We start from the raw sequence: 24,398 nt of genomic DNA on the forward strand, positions 1-24,398 counted from the left end.
TTTAGAAGTCTAGAAGGACAGTGTAGATTTTATATAGAGTTAAGTGATATGCATGGGCTATTGTATACATTTATATGAAGAATGGGGGATTGATGTAGCTGGTGGCACTGCCTGACTCAAAGTTCAATATTGATTAAGAGTTCGAGGTTAAACTTGCTTAAAAATGGGTCACTCTTAATTCATGGACGTCCTCAAGTTATTTTTCTACAAGCAAGCCAAGTAAGGTGTTTGAATCCATAGGTAGTGTCCTTATATATAAAATCAAAAGCAGCTAGCTGTTAGCTTTTCTCTGAAACATATAAAAACTATTGTTTTTAGCTGTGGGAGTTGCTAGCTAGCTTTCTGATTATATTTCCGATATAATTTGTTTCTCAACGAATACTTACAAATGTGTACCAAAACAAATATAAATTTGGCACTTGTGGTAGGAGCCGACGAGAGAGCGATTGCTTAAATCTTCTGTAGCGAATGCCGCCGGCACTGGAACTGGCAGAGTTGATGAATTGACAATATATATATATATATGCTTTTTCTGATAAATGTACATGACATAGATGACATTCTTAGTGGATGAATATAACTTTGTAAACTATTTGTGGAAAATGTGTCCATCTATATATTTTACTTGTCTCGCGTCCCATTTTGTCATGAATTATAAGCAACATAAAGGCAAGCTATAGACAGGATTCATAAAGCTACTCGTTTTAAGCTTTGAGCAAGAGTTTACTACTTTCTATATTCGAATTCCCTATTGTATATTTGTGTCATGTAAAACCATGCATATCTGGATCCTCCGTACCATTTTTATGTGTATCCATATATGCAATGAGTCCTGTTTCTGCTTGTATATATATAGAAAAATTACCAGCTTTAATTAATCTGAAGTATATATGTAGTAAGTATTGGTGGTTAGCATAGAAGTTCCAAAAGTTTAGGTTGATTAGCTATACATGTATAAGCAGGAAAAAACAGTGCTAATCATCAGCTGATTCTCAATTTCATCAGGGATTATGGTAAGTATTTATATTGAGATCAGAGTATTGTTAGAAGTATGTATGAAGTGATATTCAAGGATTGCAAGGTACCCCTAGGTAGCTTCTTTAATTATCTTCTGCATTAAGTTAAGAATGAAATGTGAGTATGCATGACAGGCTAAAAGGTAACTCATTACCTCCTGTTAAGGTTCTGTTGCTTTATAGAGAAGGAAGGACCGCTCATTAGACTGTAAATGAAGTTGCTTTTTCTGAGATCCCTATTTAGCTATTATTCCACTAACCTTCTGCTTTGGTTCTTCAACTTCGCTTCCATGTGCATCCACCCTTATTAGCAACCTCTATACTTTCACCCTTTCTACTTCACGTTCCCTTATCAACTATTCCACATCCCAATAACTCTCCTTAACTGCATGCCTTTTAATTAATACTATTTTTTTATGCAGTAAATCCTTTATTCTTTCTAGTGCTAAGTGTTTCAAACTCCATCGACCATTGGATCCCTGATTCATAAACTACTTACATTACTACATGCAGTGACCAATAATTAAATTTAAATATTAAACCTTGTTTTATTAGTTGCATGGATATCTTCATTGAGAAGCCAGACGACAAGCAGAGATAGGATTTTTAGTAGTGAATGGTTCTGCAAAAGACAATCAAATATTCCTCCACAATACATGCTGTTAAGAGAATTGGAGTTCTAATTTGGAAGAGTCCCACAAGCTTTGATTAAGGTCAAAGAGCCAAAACAATATGGCTACTTAAAAGTATATCTCATAGTCATATGTATAGATACAAGATAGTTTCTTCATCTGAATCCATTCAAGGCTAGGTAGCTGCCAATTCGGGGGTACTGTTGGTTCCAATATCCAATTATTTAATATCATGAACTTTGAAAGAGAGATAAAGCTATCTATGTATTTGAAGCTTTTGCGTTTGAGTCCACCCATGATGGATTGATCTGACCCGGTTTACTTTAACTGTCAAGGGCAGTTGATGTGGAAGTTATTGACAGTTAGACTTTTATTTAAAGGGCCAAAGGACTATTTCCCACCCAAGGTATATGGTTTTTTCAAGTTTCTTCTCGTTAACTTTGAAAATCTTATTTACCCACTCGTGGATGGTTAAAATTAACGGTTTTAAAGAAAAAATCGTCATTTTAACTGTATTATTAAAAGTAAACATAAATTTGATTTTATTCCCCCTCCCAAACCCTAAAACTAACAATTTCCCCCAACCTAAGTGTTCAAAAACAACATTTTCCTCCCAGGGTTTTCAATTTTTTAGATTTAATTTTTTGGCGCCGTTTCTTCCTCTCCGACGACCTCCAAGCGATGTCTTTTCCTCTTTGGCGCGGCCTTTTTCCGACAGTTGTCCTGAGCATGGTCTTCATCGACGACCATACCCAAGATAACTGTTGTAATGAGGCCATGTTGGAGAGGAAGAGGCATCACGTAAAGGTCTCCAGAGAGGAAGAAACGATGTCGAAATTTTGAATCTAAAAAATGGAAACCCTAAGGGGAAAATGCTATTTTTAAAAACTTGTGGTGGGGGGAAATTGTTAGTTTTTAGGTTTAGGAGGGGAAATGATATAACTAACGGACTCAATTAATTTTAACAACCCTTGGACGGGTAAATGAGATTTTCAAAGTTAACAGGGGGGAAAACCGCATACTTTAGGTGGGAAATAGTCCTTTGGCCTTATTTAAAGTCCAAAACTGTCTTCCCTCAATGTGTAAAAAAGGTAGTATTTTACAGAAGAGGTTTTACTCCTCTTCCTCTCCATACACAGAACCAAAATTACATAGAGATCAAGTCTCCTATAAGAATGCAGTACATAGAGCAAATGGGGTCATGCAAATGACTCATGTTAACGCTTCATGTCATATACGAATGGGCATCATCGTAAATTTAAAGCCAAGTACACTAAATTATGTTTACTATAATTTACAAAATTCGATTGGACATGTTTAATTGTTTCCAACATTGGTGTCAGAGCATAGGTTGCGAATATGTCATGAGTTCTGTGAATTATATCATGTATTATGTGTAATTATCATCTAAATTTTGATTTATGATTGAAATTAAATTTAAATTTGAATTTTGGACATGAATTGAATTCAACCAAATTGCATGAAAGTGAATGTTAGAAACATGTTAGGATGAAACCTAGATGGTTCTTACATGCATTGAAATTAAAATCACGTCGAATCAACGCTGGAATCGACGAAAATCGAGCCAAAATCGAGGCATTAGGCATGTTTTTTCTTCCTTGGCATTTCCACGGATTCCGACGACATTGGTGCCAAAAGTTAAAATGAGATGACTCTCCGTCGATAAAGCTTCAAAAGCCTTATAGGCTCATCACCGATGGATGTCGGAAGGCCTTTAGCCAAATATTTTTAGGGTTTATCATGAATTTAGGTCACAATTTGGTTGGAAAAACCCAATTGCCCAACCCATTAGTCAATGGGTTTGTCAAAACATGATGGTCAACGGGTCAACCCAAATAGTCAATTGGGTTAGCCTAAACCGGTCAACACCCACTTAGGTCAGTTGACTGATCAATGGTCAAAGATTGATCGTCACCATTAATCGACGCATATGAGTCCGTGGCAGCACTTGACAGTTTTCTCCTGGCTCGTGACAGTGAGTGTGGCTGACTCTCGGTGTGTAAAGGCATATGCAAGCACTGCTTCGACATGTGGAGGCATGTGGGACGTCGCTTTGGCACATGAAGGTGCATATTTGACGTGTGACAGCACGTACACAATGCTTTCTGATGTGTGTTGTCACATGAAACCATGTTTTGGAGCGTAACAACTGCATGATGCTCAAATTTGTGCATTGAATATGTTTCATGGGTCTTGTGATACATGAAGACATGTAATACCTTATTCCGGCTTCGAAAACACATATTGGTATTTCAAAATACATGTTTCTAATTCATGCAAGTTTATTAACTAAGGACCATCACATTGTGTATATAATATGATTATCTGATGATCCAATGGTGCATGTTGAGATTATATATAATTTGTTGTACTCTCTTAATTGAATAAGAGATAGTACATAGTCTAATCATATTCATGCATGACTATTAGCCTCGTAATTAGTGATCTTGTTCGAGACAAAAATTCAAAAAACTTTTAGGACTGAGTAGATACATTACAATTTGCTAAAAGTGACGTTTAGTAATGTACGAAAGAACATCCATTGCTTTGATATTATTCCCAAATTAACGAAATACGAGGTATTTGACCTACCGTAAATTTCACAGAGATATTTTATGTCTTATGTGAGATGATTGAGAATATAATGAACTTTCGATTCTATGTCTTATGTGAGATATTTTAAATTTTAATACATAATTACAACAATTAATATGTATTTGATTGCATTGATTGACTGGTGTCTAATATATGTCTCTATAATCGAATTAACTATAACATCCTAGGACATAATGACTGATTTGAATAAGAATGATATTGAATAGGGATAATTCCAACGTGTGACATTTAATATGCACAATATCCTATATGAGCAAAAAACTTTAGAGGTCGTAGATCAGGTTAAGATAGAGTCACGACTACTAAGGGATAAAAACTCAAATGGTGTCTTACACAAACGTAATATGGATGCATATCACGTATATAAGAAGCAAGACTTACTTCATTGGATATGTTAACTCAATTGAATAACGTTCTAGTATACGAGTACTAGTAATACTCAACTATATATGTCATAAGTATAGTTTTGATTGAAAAGTTTGGAGGAACTACAATCCCCAAATGAAGACAATCGATTGTTAAATTTGATTAAATGTTAAATATGATTATGGAACTAAAGTTAGCTAGACACAACTTGACAAATAAACAATAGGTTCATGTAGTTGAGTGATCTCTTCCTGAAAGTGGGAATATATAAAGACGCATATGACCCACAATGAGGAGAGAAAGACTTTTGTTAGTTGTTATTGTCATATAGAATAGAAGACAAGTGCCCTTGAGGCACTTAGACTTGGTACTTATGCATACGTTACAAAGTCGAGTTTCAAAAGTAAATGGTCTAAGTCTGAGTAAGGGAAGAAGGTCATCTAATGCTCAAAAAATAAGAACAATGAATTGAAATAGGAAGTGGCAAACGTACTGGAAAAAGAGATGAAAACAAGATAAATTGTTACAATAGAAGCAATGAAAGTGATTTCACCCCTAAATGATCGAGTTGAAAATGATATTCTCTCATTCTACATAAAGTGATAAAATTTTATTTTTTAATACTATGATATTAACTGAGTATTATCCTACGTGGATTATGAACTTAGAAGTCATTGACCAAGTAGCTTATGATAGAAAATCTTTAGTGGATTTCTATCAAATTTTGAAGAATGTGAATTGGATGTATGTAGACAACAACACAAGGGTTATAGTAAGAGGAATGGACACAAGCAAATGAGTTTCATGCTCTAAATATTTGGTGAATCTTAGTAAAAGTTTTTGTTCTTCCTCAAACTAGGATATCATTTGAATTTCTTTGGATGCTTTATCAAAATATATTAGATTTGATTTCTATAGATTTGGTTTGTTGGTTGAATGGTTATATAGTGTTTGTCACCCTTTATTATGATAGTGTTAGTTTTTTATTATTTGCTTCTCCTATATGTATAGATACGAATGCAAATATATAATATGCTAGTTTAACGCACATTTGGCCAAGATGGGTTGAACAAATTGGCCTATGAAAGTTTATTAGAAACTTTTATATAAATAAAACTGTCCATGTGTGTGAATTGTTTAATTGAAAAAACTACTAGAGAACCATTTGACAAAGCTACAAGAGCTTAACTTCTTTTACAATTTATATATTTGATCTCTCATAAGTCATAAACAATAGACTGCTTTAGACACTATATATATAATTGAGATTGAGAATCAATTAGATAAAATGAATAAGAGTTTTAAGAACTAACCAAAATTTTGAATATTTGTTTGAAAAGTTTGAAGAACTGAGTGATGAAAAATGAATTATTGACTCAATGAGTCATTATGCTCTTATTTTGATGATAACAAACTAATACTTTCCTAAACATATTGACTAATAACTTTACTTGAGTATAAGTTTAGATTGTAAAAATTTATCTAATGCACTTGAATGAGTATCAAGATGAAAATGAAAGACAAGAATCAAGTAAAAGATTTTTGAAGATTTGAAAAAAAACTCAAGTTAAGGTAGACATGTTTATAATTTTAAAGCATTTATTTTGATTAGAATATTTATTTGCATGTGAAAGCTCACTAAAAAACTTATTCACATATCTTTCATATTTTAGGCTAAAATGTTGTTTTTCAAACTTATTAGGTTAAGTCAAATTTTTATCAAATTTTAGTAACTCATTTAAAATAATAAAGTTTTGTGAACTACATTTTCATATTTCAAAGTTGGTTTTGAAAGAATTTTTAAAATGGGTTAAATTGTTACTTTTCAAAGGTTCAAGGGGCATATTACAAATTTTTAAAAATTTAATGGGCAAAATGTAATAGAATTTGATTAACCGAATTTGACTAACTGAATTCTTCGATGACAACTTTCAAATTATCAAAAAGCTATGCATTTTGGCTTTCAGAATTTCGGTTGATCGAATTTATTCTGATCGATCGAATTTTGTTATGACTTTTCTAATGGCTAGTGTCACATAGACACCACGGAAATATCATGTCACATTCGATTGATCAAATTACATCTGGTCGATCGAATTTTTATGCACAATGGTAATTTTCTTTATTTTCCCTTATATAAACCGAATTAAATCCACTTAGGATTGACTTTTGCCACTAAAAACTTTCATATATTTGAGAACAAATCAATTTTAAGCTATTCACTTGCAAATTCTCTTCTCTATTCAAGACTCCTGTTAACACATTTTTTATTTTTTTGAATTGAGTTGTACTAAACTTAAATTTTCATATACACTATTTGAGGGAGATTATATTTCGAATTCATACAAAAATTTGCACTATAAAAGAGTGAGGTTCACTTTGAAGAGACTAGAAAATTTTTAGTGAGAAGAATTGAGTTTTAGTGCTTGTAAAGGTTAATAGTACCTTATAAGTTATTTTCGTTGTGAAGAAAAGCTTGGTTAGAATTTTGTCAACCAAAAATTAGTGGAATACTCTAAAGGAGATAGTTTGGAGGAGTGAACATAGGTTGGGTTGTATCGAACCATTATATATCACATGTTTGATTTTCTTGTCCCTCATACCTATATTTTGTGTTATGTTATTTTGATTATGTTGATTATTCAAAATATCTCTTGTCATTTCCATAAATTGCATTAAAATAGTCAACATTATTAATTTAAAATAAATTGATTTAATTCTTTAATTTTGTAAAGATTATTTTAGTTTGTCTAATTCACCCCCCTCTTAAGTCATTCGATCCTTCAGGGATGGTATAACAACTAATGATTCCAAAAACTGTGTAACTAAATGCTGTAGCGAAAAAGAGTAACTAAACTCTATTGAAATGGCTAGGTCAATGATGATGCAAGCAAAACATTATCATCACTTTCTGATGATATAATATTAATTGTTGCTTATGTACTTAACTTAGTGTTGTTAAGGAGAAAACCCGAGTTAATTGATTACAACCTTAGTGGTTTAGCAATGTTTACCTATAACTATTCCCATGAGTCTGAAATATTGGGACCAAAAAGAAAGGAATGTATTTTTATCAAATACTCTAAGCATTCCAAATAGTATGTGTTCATTAATAGGGATTCCGTTAGAAAATTAACTGAAATTGTATTATAAGATACTTTATTCATAGAAGATATTTTTCTTAATAGAGATGATATTGATAAAAAGTTTCATCTGAATAAAATGAGAGAAGAATGAAGATAGGTATATCTTAGTGACCATTAGTTGAGTATTAAAAGATAATACCTACACTTATTCCAGACAGTGGAAGCAAATACAATTAAGCTCCAACTTATTCCGGATAGTGAGAGCAATGATCCTTAATAGCTTGCTTCGTCCATCTTAACCTAATGAGAGCATTGAGATTAAACTTTATTTTATTTCGGATAATAGGAGTGGATGTCCGAAAGTATCTTAGTGATGATTTAAATTGAAAACAAGATTTTCATATCAACTCCCCAAGATGTTGAAGAACGTAAAATTATAAAAGAAGTTAACTCATCTTTTGTTAAGAAAAATGTTGAGATCTACTAGAAGAAAAGATGAAATACATAGAAAGCAAACCAATTCTAGGTTTTGGTTAACTCATCACTTGGTCAAAAATCTATTGGGAATAAGTGGATTCTCCAAATCAATCGTAAAGCGGATGACTTAATAAATAGATATAATTTTGTTTTATAGCGAAAAATTATATCTAATAAATAGGTATAGATTGTGAAAAACAACGTTTATCGTCATTTATAAGATTTACTTTAATATGTTTAGCTTTGGTTATAATAATACATTTGAATTTATAATTACATCAGATAAATGTGAAGACAACTTTCCTTAGGGAACAACTTGACAAAGAAATTTACGTGAAACGAGATATAGATCTCATTGTTATAGGTCTAAAATGTAGAGTGTGCAAGCTTCAAGAATATTAAATGACCTAAAACAGTCATCCAGATATTGGTACTTGAAATTTCATAAGTATTAATATCTTATGACTTTAAAATGATTAATCAAGACCATCATGTCTATGTGACGAAGTCTGATGACAAATTTGTAATTTTATCAATGTATGTAATGATGTGTAGATAGCTAAAATGATTTGAAGTAGGTGATGATCATCAAATGATGATTGTCCATACTTTTAACCTGCAAGATGTAGGTAAGTAGATTACATATTAAGAATAAATCCAGAGAAATTGTTCAAAGAAATTTTTAACTCTATCACAAGCGCATAATATTCAAAAGATTTTAGAACAATCTAATATGGTAAGTTGTGAACCCATTAATATTCCTATGTTAAATGACGAATTGTTGAATCGAGAGATATGCCCCAAAACTTAAGATAGAAACAGAAAAATGTCAATAGTTACCTATTCAGATATCATCGGATATCTATTGAAAAAAAATCTCAATTTTTTTTAGAATAACTAAACATATTGACATTAGATAATGTTTTAAGAGACTTCATTTCCAAGAGGGAAATGAGCGTACAATATAATTCTACACATTGTATCGTCATTGATCCTTTGACCTATATTGTTTCAAGAAAAGTATATCTTACATATATTAGATCTCTTAGATTGTGATTAATAAGGTGTTGAACTTATATATTGTACTGGTAATATAACATCGAAAACCATGAATTCAAGTTTATTTTTATTTGAATTTGCATATCGAAATTCTTGGGTTTTGACTGCATACACATCGTTTTTAGTTCAACAAGATTGTAATATCACACAAGTTAGAGATTGGTTTACTCATTCAAGTAGTTGTCTTTGGCACTAAGAAAACATACTAATGGGAGACAAATTTCTCAAGAAAAGATTTATCAAAGTTAAAATGTTGTCTTAATGATTGATCAAGATAAGGTCATGGATATATATTTTACTGTGAATTTAAGTTTATTTTTATTTGAACTTGTATCCCGAAATTATTGGGTTTTGACTGCATACACATTGTTTTTAGTTTAATAAGATTGTAATATCACACAAGTTAGAGATTGACTCACTCACACGAACAATCACCTTTGACTCTAAGAGAGCGTACAAAGATGAGACATTATTCTTGAGAAAAGTGACACTGAGAAAGTGTGCTAATAGGAGACAAATTTCTTAAGAAAATATTTATCGAAGTTAAAATGTCGCTTTGATGATTGATTAAGAAGAGGTCATGGATAGATACATTTGAAAATGATCGATTTAGATTTTTCACGTCCAAACAACATGTGTATGTCAAATGTGAGTTTTTAATATGGATAAATATCTGCAAGTGTGAAGATGATTAAGAACTCAAGTTAGACGCTAACTGTAGCCATTGAACTAAGATCTCTACAGCGTTGCGAATGACATTTGAGAAAATACATATTATAACACATGATTTATACCATATGCACATAACTAAGATGACCAGTTAAAGTAGTGAGAGGATAAATCTCTACTCCTTCACTATGTAAGATTTTATAAGAATTACCTCATGTTGGCACTGTTTGACTGTTTGTTGTTGTTTGATGTTTACTCTTAGTGTTACTATCTTAGCTTAGCACTTATGACCATAAACGATTCGGTCCATGGAATATGAGTAGAAAATCAGTTAAGTTTAAATTGAGAATTTTGAATAAAAGAGGAAGACTTATATATATTAGGTGTGTCTATTGGCCAACCGAGCATGTCACCATATGATAGAATGAACTTGATTATGGATGCATAGGAAATTAACACAATGATAAACGAGGGATTAAAAGAAGCTAGTGTTATCAAATAAGTTTGGGGTATTGCAAGTCTAACACTTTATTTTGTTTTATTGTGTTGAAGCAACTATATTTTTCCTAACAGATAAATAATATTTAGCTCTCAAGTATAGGTTGCTCGCAAGGTTGCACGATATATTTGAAAGTATAAAAGTATTGTCGTATGAGATTTCTGTGGATAAGTATTTGGTTCAAGTCCTCCGTCATATGTGAGTGGAAGACATTGGGTTTAGGTTCACTCATGACAGGTCGATCCAATCTGGTTTACTTTAACTGCCAAAGACAGTTGATATGGAAGTTATTGGTAGTTGAACACTTATTTAAAGTCCAAAACTGTCTTCCCTCAATGCATAAAAAACGTAATATTTTACAGAAGAGGTTTTACTCTTCTTCCTCTTCACACACAACCAAAATTACATAGAGATTAAATCTTCCAAAGGAATACAACACGTGGGACAAATGAAGTCATGGAAATGACTCACATCGTATTCGAATGGGCTTTATCGTAAACTTGAAGCCGGGTACACTAAATTATGTTTACTGTAATTGTTAGAATTCGATTTGGTATGTTTAATTATTTCCAACAGGAGCTATAACACCTATCAAATTAACTAGGTCTGGGAACTGAGAATTACGGTTTTAGAGTTTGAGACAAAGAAGCAAAAAGTCCATATATGCGTACCCAAACTAGGGCTGGACTCGAGCCGAGCGAGCTCGAGCTTGGCTCGCTCGAGCCTGAAAAGAGTCGGGCTTGGCTTGGCTTGATCGAGCTCGAGCCAAGCTCAAGCTGGCTCGGGTTGGCTTGGTAGATTTTTTTTAAAAATTCTTTATACAAAACGACGTCGTTTTGATCAATATATATTAAAAACGATGTCGTTTTGATAACGAAAAACGAGCCAAGCAGAGCCAAATCAAACTCGAGCCGAACTCGAACCAAACTCGAGTCAAGCCGAGTCGAACTCAAGCCGCTCATATATGAACCGAGCCGAGCTCGAGCTGGCTGTGAGCCGAGCTCGGCTCAGCTCGAATCCAACCCTAACCCAAACCCAGTCAAATTGATAGTAAGTAAGACTATCAATGTTAATTATAAAGTAAGGTGGTGGAGAGATTGAAGTAGCATTGCTATTAGGGTTGGATTCGAGCCGAGCTTGTTCGAGCTCAAACTGGAGAGCTTGAGCTTACTTGTCAAAGTTTGTAAATTAAAAATTTTGATACAAAATGACGTTATTTTAATCAATATGTATTAAAACGACGTCGTTTTAATAACGAATTAATTAAAAACTCGAATTCGAAACGAGCCAAGTTCAAGCTCAAGCATAACGAGATCAACGAGCCCGAGCTCGAGCTCGAGCTCGAGCTCTATTATTATTAAGTCGAGTCGAGCTCGAACTCGATTCAATTCGAATCCAACCCTAGTTGCTATATACAACATAAATAAAAGGTAAAAGGTCCTGCATATTCCCTACTTGAAGCGACAAGAAAGAACTGCATAATATATGATATATATGAAGTTGCCGTAAGTTCTGTATTCACGTTTTTGCACTTGCAATCTTCAATCATCTCAAACATTTACTGTAATATTACTATTATCCAGGGGCTGGTTTCTTACTCTGATTTTAAAAATTTTATTGAATATCTATTTTCGTAAACAAGACATAAAAGAAATCAGTTTACATGTGGAGACTATTTGCAAACACTTGTTCTGCTTACTAATCATATGCATGAACTGATTAAGATAGACAAATTAGTAATTAATAGTTCACATGATATGCAGGTAGCAGAGATTAAAAACCAGGGGGAATGCATTGCACTGTAATTGATGATATAACTGTAACTGTTGCTTGCGCATTTCCCTATTCCTGTTGGATGACTACAATGCACGAAGTTGTCAGACCCCGAAACTTAATTATCCTTTGCTTTACGTTAAATCTATATTATCATTTCATTGTTGTCTGCAATAGGGACCATTATATTCTTGTGTTTCATTGAAGTAAGTGAACATACATATAATGTCAACTGAATTGAACGGTGTATATATAGAAATGTAAATAAGATATATAGTGTGTCTCTTTCTTTTATGATGATTAAAAGATATAGATGCATGTGAAGATACGTGTGCCATTTTCAGAGAGATGCATAAAACAGGTGAGGTGTCCATGAATTGATAACAAGTCAATCAAGGCCTGCATATATGGGTATGTTATTGCCAAACATGAATGGCAGTGTCAATGTTTGATGCACATTTGCATGTATGTAGGACTAAAGCTGCACTGTAATTGTTTCTGTAGTAGGACGGCTAGAAAAGAGAGAGATTTGTAATGGTAATGGATGTATTAAAAAAGAGAAAAAGTGGGGTTTATTTATGGAGGTGAGGTGACATTGAAGAAAGTAAAGGCATTCACGTGTGGAGGTCTGCTTTGTAGCGTGCCCCATGTGCTTGGATGCAGTCGGCCAAGTCCGACTTTAGAGGTAAGAAATTATATACATAAATTAATATAGAGAGTGATGTTCCTCTTGGCTCATCTTCCGGATCTTGCCTCTCTCCTTCCTTTCTATTATTTATATATATATATATATATATCTAACTAATCCCCCTTCTCATTTTCGTCAATAAACACTGGAGTAGATACCAATAAAATACAATCATATTTCATATATTCAATAAATTTTTGTGTGCTATAATGGCTTCCTGGAAGAAAACTATCACGTCCCCATTTAGAAAAGCTCGCACTTTCTTCAATCAGCAACCAGCAGCTACAAGGGATGACAAGTCCCGCCTAGGTACTTAATTTCTAACTATTCATCTATGCATAAAAAACAATAGCATTCATGTAACATAAGCTTACGTTAGGTTGTTTAACTATTGTTATATTTTGCAGAGCATGAAAGGCGTGTCATGGATCTTCATGGTGAAGTTATGGCTTGTGCTTATGAGGACGTTCAAGTGATGTGGTCCATTCTTGACAAATCCAAGTCTGCAGTCTGTAACGTTACGTCTTGATATATGGCTTCGCTTCATGTACCAGAAGCTAGTCATATATAATGGCCATGTTTGTGAGGGAACATTATTCCATGGATCTAGCTATTTGGTACGTATGAGTGTTACTTTGTAGATATTATCATTTTGTGTGGGAAACTATGAATTAGGAGCATTGAAGGTAGGTTTGTTTTCAGGTTGCCCCTTGAATGGTGGTGGCATTTAAAAAAGAAGAAGATTGTATTTTTATTTAAGTGGTTCTATAAATATATATAGGAAAATTAATGAAATCCCCGTGATCAATCAACACACACGGCGAGATTTTACTTGAATTATCTACATTTATTCTAATCAAAGATTGAAACTAAGCATATGATATGAGAGAAGATGGTTTGGATGTGATTCTGGTCCCCATCCAATCCTGATGCTATGGATTATGCCTCTTCTCTGTGCTCACTTCCATCACAAAGACTTTTTAAAGGATGAAGAAAACAAGATAAAGTTAACTGTTATGGTAACAAGCCACTACCCAGAAAGAAACTTGTGCGTGACACAGGCTGTTTCTGTCCAAGTTGAAAGCTCAGACTCCCAAAAAGGTTTTGTTTTTGGGCTATGGATGAGATGACATTATCCTTTCTATAACCATATTAGATTGACTGGAGGGATAAAATTATATGTATTTATTTTATATATATATATATATAAATTTGTATTTCACGTGTATATTATATTATTAATTAATTTTAAATTAAAAATAAAATAATATTTAATTATATAATAATATATAAATGTTTTTATATTTATATACTATAAATAGGCCGATTCCCCGAATTCCCCCACCCCACCATCAAATCTTACTTCTTGACTAAAATAACTGTTTTTACGAATACTGAAGTGTAATTGTCACGTTAATATATGATATCCTGAAAGTTACATTCTATATAAGGCGGATCACAAATGACAATCATGCCCTGTTTTGCTGCATGACTATGTAACATGCTGAAAAGACAACATTTTAACGTCTGAGCCCGTAATCTATGAGAAAATTAGACGTTCATCATTAACAATATAGGACTTAAGCAAGTCTAATCCAGGTGTACTCATAGTTTAGTAATTCATGCCATCTCAAACGCCCACATTGCTAAGACCTAGGATTCAATGTCAGCCTATTGAATATCCTATTATTGCTGCTTCGTCGGAGCTGGAACTTGCGAAAACTTCAAAGATTCAATGTCCCCCGTGGGCCCTTGGATATGAGGTTTTTCTGCCTCAACTCTTTTGCCCAGATTCTACACTGTAGATTTGCCAGGGGTAGAACTCATGTAAACTAGTTTAATCTTTTTGTAAACTGAGGCAATTGTTACCATTCATAGACAGACATGAATCATTTATGCATTCATTACCACGAACCCCAACACAAACATGGACAACTCTAAACGACAACAGTAAGAAAATTAACTACAAATTTCTCTACTTATTCACGAAATTCAATTCAGTTTTTCTCATCAATATACCAACAAGGTTCCAACTCATACAATGTATACATACTCTACATCATGTGTAGGCATTTCAACGCACACAATATTTGCTGCCAAACATTGTCCCTTCAGGCTATTTAATTTGCAAAGTAAAAAGAAAATACAAGATGGCAAGTTGAATTACCCCAATCAGACCCTACAATTAACGGTTTCAAACATTCTGTCCCAAGAAAAAAGCATACAAGTCCCAGACTAAGATCTCTGACAACAAACATCTCATAGAGTTAGCTCCCAATCAATTAGTGATCTTCACAACTTTGTTTTGCTCTTTCTCTAATTTTGATGTCTCAGCTCAGCGGGTGTTTCTTTCTTCGCTAGCTTCAAGGGCATCCACTTCCTCATTTGATAAAATATCAACAATTGGCTCGTATACATCCCACTCCTTTCTTTTCCTGATGCATTGTAGTACAGAGAATCAAACCAACCATTATTACTTTCTCATTCATGATATTTCCCTATAATTAGATAGATATGACAATAGAAATCGGATGAAAAAAAGACAAATTACATCACAAGGAAAAATACAAAATGGCAACTTCAAGATTTAGAAATGGTGTTCTTCATTGATGGATTCTTTGATGGGTAAAAACATGATGGCTACATAATTTTCATTTGATCATGAACTGAGATGATAGGAAAAAAAAAAAAAACCTCCTACAGCTTAGAATGTTGGCAACAGGAGTTTTAAAAAGTCCCAAAAGCATCACTCAAATAGGGACTTAGGTGACAAAATAAGGGCAATGTTGAATTAAATTTTTATCAAACATGCAGTTCTTTTCCCTTTGATGTGTTCCTCTAACATAATTTTGGTGAATAAGGAGATGAGCCCCTTTCTTTCTGGAACTTTCAAAACATAAACATAATGCAACAAACATTCAGTGGGGCAGCCTGAGAAAAACTTAGTTATCAAAAAGTTAGCTGATTTGCTTGGATTAAAGAAATTCGTATTATGGCAGTAAGAGACTGGAATAGACATGATTCCAGAGCAAGTCTTTTAGCTAGTTTTACATATAAGAGGAGACTGTAGTAGATAAATCTTTCAGAAGTCAGCAAACAAGGACAAATCTAACATTCATACCTAACTACACTTGAATTGTATCTGAATAACTTCATCAAGTCCAGTGCATTTCCACCAGCTTTACTGTTAGAGAGAGTATAACTAGGTTAGTGACATACAAAACAATATGAGGTAAGATATTGCTCCAACTGAGTTCGTATCTTCTCATTTTAAACTTGGCAAATCAAGTAAACAAAATCAGCGGAAACAGACCTAGCTGGAAAGTGTTCAACTCCCCTACGACCTTTCTTGCTTATTTTAATTTCTCTAGCTGAAGCTACACTCTGAATTGCAATCTAGAACATGAAATAAGATAAAAATATTGTAACAAACCAAAAAATAAATAAGTAAATTCCATATATCTGCAGATATGTTAACATCATGACAAAGTAAAAGCAAAGCAGAAAAACACAACCTCATATAGCTGTTCCCGGATTGCAAAGGCGATTGCAGGCTGTCAAAAAAACAAAAAAACAAAAGATCACCTTAGATATCAACAAGTTCATAACCACTAAAAATAAGGGCAAGAAAAAGAGGGAAGAAGGTTTGTTTCATTGCATGCAGGAAGATACATAGTAAGTGAACTAAACAACTTAACTTAATTGTAAGAGTTGAGTGCTGAAAGTAGTTACCCCAACTTCAGGGTCTTGAATAGCCAAATCTTTGCAGAAGGTTCTAGCAAAATCTTCAGGGTCACTCTCATAATTGTTCAAGTCCTGAAAGATGACAGAAGATAGCACAACTTATAAGACAATGACAAAGGGCAAAGGGCAACAGTAAAGGTGCAGACTAACCCACAAAAATTGATCCTTGATGAGAGTATGATTGACTCGAAGATCAAGCTGAGAAGAGAGAAGAAGGAAGCAGCAATATATAAATTAAATGACGTATAATTATGCTGATAATAGCGAAAGGATAAAGAAGACAATAAAATGAAAAACCTTGATGGGAACAATTTTCTCAGCAGTGTACATGTCTTGGCCTTCATATGATCTAAATTCAGTAAGCTGGGACTGATAAACGAACTCAAACAAACAAAATCAATAAAAAAATCCAAAATTTTCTGAAAAAAAAAAAAATGCATATACGGAGAAATATAAGTGGTTTAATAAAATTAACCTGAATGGATTGAGCAATCTGAGTAATGAATTGAGGAGGAAGTTTCAAGTCTTTAACAGTTCTCTTGGCGAACACCACAACTTCAGAATCGGGATCTTTATATATATATATATATATATATATATATATATATATATATATATATATATATATATATATATATATATATATAATTTGAGATTAAATAAGCACCATGAATGAATGAATGATAAATAGAGGAAAAAGCAGGAAAAGATTACCAGAAGGGTTCCAGGTAAAAGCATCTTTATAACGCTGGCCTTCGGTTTCTATGTCCAATCGAATTGGGACCAAGTTGTCAGCTGTTGGCCTGTTTTGTAATTTATAAAAGAATAAGTGGAATGTAGAGCAATATATGAAACCATCAACAGGAAAGAAAGAAAGAACGAACGAACGAACATTCTGAACTTGACCGGGGCTTTGGAAGACGACGTCGCCAGAAGTTTCATTTTCTATCCCAAATTTCTGCCACTGAATTCTGAAAGACGAAACTAGAACCCATTTAAAGTGAGATGCAAAATCCCAAGTCCAATTCCAAGCCCAAGGCCATCCCAGCCCAATGTTCAACCCTCAGAAGAGCCCCTTGTCCTAGGGTTGGATTATCACTAAATCCAGCTTCAGATTGAAATCAATAAATTGAGGTTTGAATTTGATTAAAAAATAATTTAATTTTAAATTTAATTTATATTAACTTAAACTCAAATGGTTAGATTGACTTGATTTTGACTTATTCTATCAAAAATGAAATACGAATATGAGTATCTTAGCGTAAATTGAATCTAATGTATCCGAATCTAAGCATCATACTTAAAAATAATTGAATGGCTGTCCTTATATTTTATGCGTCAAGAATTTGTTGTTTATCATGTGAAATATTTTTGTTGTATTAGAGCATAAAAAATGGATGTGGATGTGGTGAATGAAACCAGATAATTTAAAGTATCTCCCGTCTTCCATTATATTAATACGGGAAATTATTTAATTGTCTTAAATTAAGGGGGTCTAAGAAAATTGTCCAAAACAATCAAGATTAAGCAAAAATATCACATTTTGTGAAATGACCAAACTGCCCTTATATATAAATTGAGAATTTTATATATTTTTTCCTTTATTTTTCCACGGTTTCACTATGTAAATTCAAAAAATTTTGCATCTCCTTCAGTCATTCCACAAGTGTTCCATAGATGAAGTGATTTTCATGATTTTCGACGATGGAAAATGGCAAAGAAGGTTAGTACATATTTCCTACTGTTGTTTGAATCAATTTATTGTTAAAATTATTGAGATTTGAGAGAGATTTTGAGGTTTGCAATTTTAGGGTTCTGATTTTGAACAATGCATAAAATGTTTTAATTATTGCTTGTTTTGGTTGAATTTCTTGAAGGGTTTTGTGTTATAAGATATATACATTTGATTTGTGTTCAAACTAGAGGCAAAAACGACGATTTTTCTGTTGAAAAAGGGATTAAAACAACCGACGTTCTTGTTTGTGGGAACAATGGATCCCAGAGTTAGAAGGAATTCTCCCACAATCAGGAGAGATTGGCCATGGGTTAGCTTTTTCAAAATATTAGAAAGCTAGGGGAGAGCGGTTAGTCTATTGGGGGCCTTTGTGAAATTTTACATGAGACAGTAGGCTAATGCCGTGAAAACCGTGGGTTGGGAAGAAATTTACTTTTTTTTAAACTGTAGGGGCTCTAAAAGATTAGAGAATTGCTGAGAGGGCAAGAGAAATATTTTACCTGTTTGCAATAGAAATTTTTTAAGGGGGTAAATTGATATTTTTCACATTTATGGTTTTTCGATGTGTAATTTTCGAATTTTATATCCGTTTTTTCTATTTTAAGGTTTTTTGAAATGTAGTTTTCAAACTTGACATTCGGTTTTTTTATTTTTGTGCTCTTTTGGCACATTTTATGATATAATGACAAAATTTTTACTCAATATTTCAATTTTTTCATTTATGGGATATATCAACTCGTACTTTTAAATTTCAGTTTCGTTTTTTCGAATTTTGCTGTTTTAGGTATATCGACTCGTATTTTTCAAATTTTCGAATAATTTTTTTATTATTGATATACTATGGTATTTTAACGTATAATATTCAAATTGCAGTTCTGTTTTTTCAATTTTAGCTATTTTATGATAGATCGACTCGTATTTTCAGATTTTCAAACGGTTTTTTGATTGTTGATATTTTAGGGTATTTCAACATATAAAATTCGAATTTCAGTTTCGTTTCTCTCCATGAGCCCATGAGTTTGCAATATATAATGCATCATTACTGAAATCGATCAAAATTTTCAAATCATATTCCTTTTTCACTTCTTTAATTTCTTCTTCTTCTACTTGTTCTTCTTCTTCCCGTCCTTCAATTGGGGTACATGTAACAAAAACAGGAATACATTCCTATAAGTATTGAGACATATCAATAAGACCCTGAACATTTTCATCATTTTGGATTTGTACGGGGTAGTTGAATTCAATCTTTCTTGGCTTCATTGATAGTTGAAAGTCGTATTTCATTGGATTAAGATCACAAGACTCCTTCAAAAGCTGAATAAATTCATCAAATGTTGTACCAGAGAGAATTTTAATTAATAGTTTATAAACTGTTATCATTTATCAAAAGTAATCATTTATCTAAAAAGTAATCATATTTCTAAAAGCAAATTTATGAAAATATAACCTTATGAAGTTCCTGGTCAAGTTCTGATTGGGAAAATTCAGTGGACACATTTGGGTTTTGTTGCATAAAATGTTCAATCCTTAGCAATCTCTCTTCAATCTTTGTGATGTGCCTCTTGAGGATGCGATTTTCTTTATCCTTATTATGAAGTTTGGCTTGAAGTTCATCCATCTTCTTTTGTCTAGGATCTTTGAAACTTTTCCGTTTAATTCCACCCCCATAGTCAAACACATGGTTGTGATGTTGTGCTCCAAAACATTTTTCAATTACCTCAATAGTAGAAAGTGTTGGCTCAGCTTGAATAGTCTTTACAATTTGAACCTATAAAATTTAAATAGTCTTAAAATTGAAATAAAGAATACTACTTAGCAAATTTAATAAAAGCGTAAGTAGTAGAACATACATGTTTTTCTTCAGTTTCAGGCTCAACCAACTTTCCATCCTTTTTTCGAGTTTAAAAAAAGAGTATTCCCATATCAGGTGGATTACCTTATTTTCCTCCCTTTTGGTAATTATACAAAGTCATCAAAAAAATTATATTGAACAATATATATCATAAATAAACAAATTACTATTTATTACCATTTCATAAATAATCTGTCTATGAGGTTTACTACCCGTACGATGAGGCATTAAAGATTTAGCTCTGTTTTGAGAGGCTTGAGAGCTTATTTTCTATATGAAAAACCAAAAATAATTATTATTTGACATGTAGCAACAATGAATCAAAACATTAAAACTATTTGACATTTTTATATTCAAAATAGATTTTATCTGAAAATTCTTAGTAAAAAAGTGTTTAGTCAACCATTCCCAATCTTCTTTCTCCATACCTTCTGACTTATTTTTTAAAGCCTCAACTACAGTTTTGCAAGGTTTAACATATTTTGCATTTAAACATGATCTCCAATTTACCCACAAGGTATTCATATGTTCCAAAGTGTAGTCATGATACAACTCCATGTCAAGATTCTCAAATTTATCCTATTAAAAATAAAATTTGAGAATGTGATTAAACATATCTATTTTGAGTAAACAATCACAATATAAGATAAAGTAAATTAGAAAATGTACCTTTACAGATTCCCAAATATGATCTTTCTCTTTCTTTCCAATTTCTTTCCAAGATTTCACTCGTATAGGACAAATGTTTGGATTACGCACAATTCTTCCCAAGTGCCTTGACCATGATTGATGATTCTCTCCCACTACTTGATTGTTGTAGAAGACAATTGGAAGTTTTTCTCCATTTTTTAGACCTGATACTTTTTTGTTATGATTTTTTCCTCAAATTTTCTTTTTTTGAGTATAAATTTCACCTTCAAGAATTTGGAAAATACCCAAAAAAAAAATTTAAAATCCATGTAACTAAATATAAACCAAATTAAGACTTGAATAGCATATATTTACTTTCAACTACATTTTCGGATGTAACAAACACTGGTTCACCAGATTTACCATCAAAACTCATAGGAGTATACTTTGCAACAATGTAATATCCAGAAACTCTTATTGGCAAGAGAAATTCCTAAAACATTTTACAAAAACCATTCAATATTATTAATGAAAATTACAAGTTAAAATATGCACAACAAATTTTAAATTAGAAAAAATAGTTTTGCATAATACGTGTCTTTTCAGTAGTACACATGCTAATTTCTTCAAGACCATTTTGAATATCTAATTCAATAGTTGTGGTTTTATACCACTGAACTACACTAACAACTTCAACCCCTCCGTTAACGTCTGCGGTAATGGTTATTTTATTGTTTTCCTTTAGATCACCATGTATCTTAACATTTGTTGCCTTTGGAGGTTCTAGGAATTATGAATCACATAAACAATCAATAAACATTTAGAGTAAATGATGAACATAATAACTTTTTATACTAATATGAAGCTTCAAGGGAAATGAAAGACTTTTATTTCACAAACCACATGAAAAATGTAATCCACACTGTAATGGAAACCGAGGCCAATGAATAACACCATAGCATTATTATTGAGCATTCACTTTCACCCACACCAATCAATCGGGACATTGTACCTAAGTTTCAACCATAACTCAATGTTTGATAGTATTATCCTAATTATCGAATCACTATTATCTTAATTATCAAGGTAAGGTGTATTGCTAAAATTTGCTTACAAAAAGAATTTTAAGCTTATGCACTAAGGATATGTAAATCCAAAAATAAGATCAGAGAAACATATATGAAAAATGGAGAATAATTAAATAATTAAACAATGAAAAAACACTTACAAGGGTGAATTCATTGCAGCAAGTACTAAAACCCTAAATTTAACACTAGAGAAAAAAATCACAAACTTACAGCAATACTAACCTCTCCAATTGACTTTACAATTTGCCGCTAAAACGATTTCCACAAAGCACAAAAAATAGAAACAAGAACAAACTTATTTTTAAAAAAAAGTCAAAAAAAATAAAAAAATTACCAAGACAAACAGAGATTAAAACAAAATAAGAAGAAATGGAAAGAGTAATTAAGTGCTTAAGAAGAACAAACCTTGAAATTTGTAAGTAAATTGATGCGAAGAGAGGGAGTTTCTTTGGTGAAGAGAGTGGAGAGATCAAGAAAGTACAGGGACGCCTCAGCCTCAGCCTCAGCCTTCTTTCTTTCCTTGTTATAAAAGACAGCTAGAACTTTCTTTGTTATAGAAGACAAATAAACAAAGACGCCTCAACCTTCTTTCTTTCCTTATTTTTTTTATTAATTTGTATTTAGTTATTGTTATATTAATTTGAATTTTCCCCTCATGGACAGAAACCTAAAGGGGGAGAGAGAGAGAGAGGTGTAAGGCATGAAATGATGGAGTACAGGAAGAGAAAATAATCATTCAGTTTCACAAAGGATATTCAAAATATTTTTCATAAGATTTTTTTTATTAAATTAATTAATTAATATTCATAATAAATTAAAAATATTTATATTAGTTAAAAATATATATAAATATCTAAAAATGATGTAAAAGAATATTTGGATTTAGTTCAGTTCGTATTCCTCTTTAGATTTTATATACTTATAAAATCAATAACGACGGGTTTGTAAGTTATTTTAGTGAGAAAATTAAAAATCTATCATTAAAAGCATAAATTTATTTAGTTTTAACGAGAATATATATAATTAGTCGTTAAAGTTATAAAAATAATAGTTATAACGACGAGATATTTGTCTTCTCGTTAATTTTCTCTCGCAAAAGGCCATTTTTTTTGTAGTGTTAGATCCTCCAATATATTTTATTGTATTGTTATCACCTTGAATTCATTCTCCTTTATAACGAACCGATGCATAACCAACTATTTTAATTATCACTCTTACAATGACAAATTTGTGAAAAAAATTAATCATTTATAATAAAAGTCCACTATAAACATTTAAAACGTTCTTACACTGATTAATATCAAAATACCTCTCTTATTTTTCTAATATTTCATTTAACCACCTTTAATTATCTAACATTTTATTTAACACCCTTGTATATTGTCCTGTATCAAAATACATCTATTTATTCTTAATATTTCAATTAAAATGTTCTCACCTGTTTCATATCTTTTAAACATTTCATTTACCCCCATAATTATCTAACCTTTAATTTTATACCATTGTATGTTGTTTTGTATAAAAATATATTTATTTATTGTTAACATATAATTTAAAACCGTCGTACAATGTTTAATATCAAAATACCTCAATATTTGTCTAACATTTTATTTTACTTATCATACTTATCTAATTTTCATTTAACACCTTTATATATTGTCTTGTATCAAAATACATCTATCTATTCTTAACATATTATTAAAATCTTTCATATATTATGTAATATCAAAATACCTCTCATATTTTTCTAACATTTCATTTTACCTCTATAATTATCTAATATTCATTTAACACCCTTGTATGATGTCTTGTATCAAAATACATATATTTATTCTTAACATGTTATTTAAATCTTTCATATATTATGTAATATCAAAATACCCCCATATTTTTTTAACATAACATTTTATCCCTTATAATTATCTAATATTTCATTTAATACCCTTGTATGTTGTATTATTTAAAAATGTATCTATCTATTTCTAATAATTCATTTAAAATGTTCTTACAATGTTTAATATCAAAATACCTCTCATATTTTTTAACATTTTATTTAGCCCTCCATAATTATCTAACACTTCATTTAACACCCTTGTATATTGTCTTATATCAAAATATAACTATCTATTCTTAATCTGTTATTTAAATATTTTGTATATCGTGTAATATCAAAATACTCTTATATTTTTCTACCATTTTATTTAACCTCTAAACTATTATCTAATATTCAAATACTCCTTTTATATGATATACAAACTAATTTTAATAAATAAAACTAAGTTTTGAGTTAAGATTCGTATAAATACCTTTTTTTTCATGATTTAACTTTTTTCAATTCGAATTCAAACATATGAACTTCTTTTCTTCGAATGAACCCATAATAATTTATATTAAGTAAAAATAAGAGTAAGAGTAAGTATTTGAATAATATGAGAAATATACATAAT

General features: G+C 31.7%; 2 protein-coding genes across 2 annotated transcripts; one reads left to right on the forward strand and one right to left on the reverse strand.

Annotated features, from left to right (window-relative positions):
• The first annotated feature begins 13,054 nt into the window (after positions 1-13,054).
• LOC123221670 lies at positions 13,055-13,765 on the forward strand. Its single transcript, XM_044644556.1, has 2 exons — positions 13,055-13,211; positions 13,310-13,765. The coding sequence occupies exons 1-2, from the start codon at positions 13,112-13,114 to the stop codon at positions 13,429-13,431; spliced, it is 222 nt and encodes a 73-aa protein (XP_044500491.1). The 5' UTR covers positions 13,055-13,111; the 3' UTR covers positions 13,432-13,765.
• Positions 13,766-14,861: 1,096 nt separating this feature from the next.
• On the reverse strand, positions 14,862-17,681 carry LOC123221671 (chromatin structure-remodeling complex protein BSH). The gene is made up of 10 exons (XM_044644557.1): positions 17,539-17,681; positions 17,361-17,449; positions 17,122-17,216; positions 16,944-17,015; positions 16,797-16,844; positions 16,635-16,718; positions 16,418-16,456; positions 16,216-16,298; positions 16,024-16,086; positions 14,862-15,337 (listed from the first exon to the last, which is right to left on the reverse strand). Exons 1-10 carry the CDS (start codon positions 17,586-17,588, stop codon positions 15,238-15,240), a joined length of 723 nt encoding a protein of 240 aa, XP_044500492.1. The 5' UTR covers positions 17,589-17,681; the 3' UTR covers positions 14,862-15,237.
• Between the last annotated feature and the right edge of the window lie 6,717 nt (positions 17,682-24,398).

Source organism: Mangifera indica, chromosome 7 (assembly GCF_011075055.1).
Source record: "Mangifera indica cultivar Alphonso chromosome 7, CATAS_Mindica_2.1, whole genome shotgun sequence".
Classification (NCBI taxonomy): domain Eukaryota; kingdom Viridiplantae; phylum Streptophyta; class Magnoliopsida; order Sapindales; family Anacardiaceae; genus Mangifera; species Mangifera indica.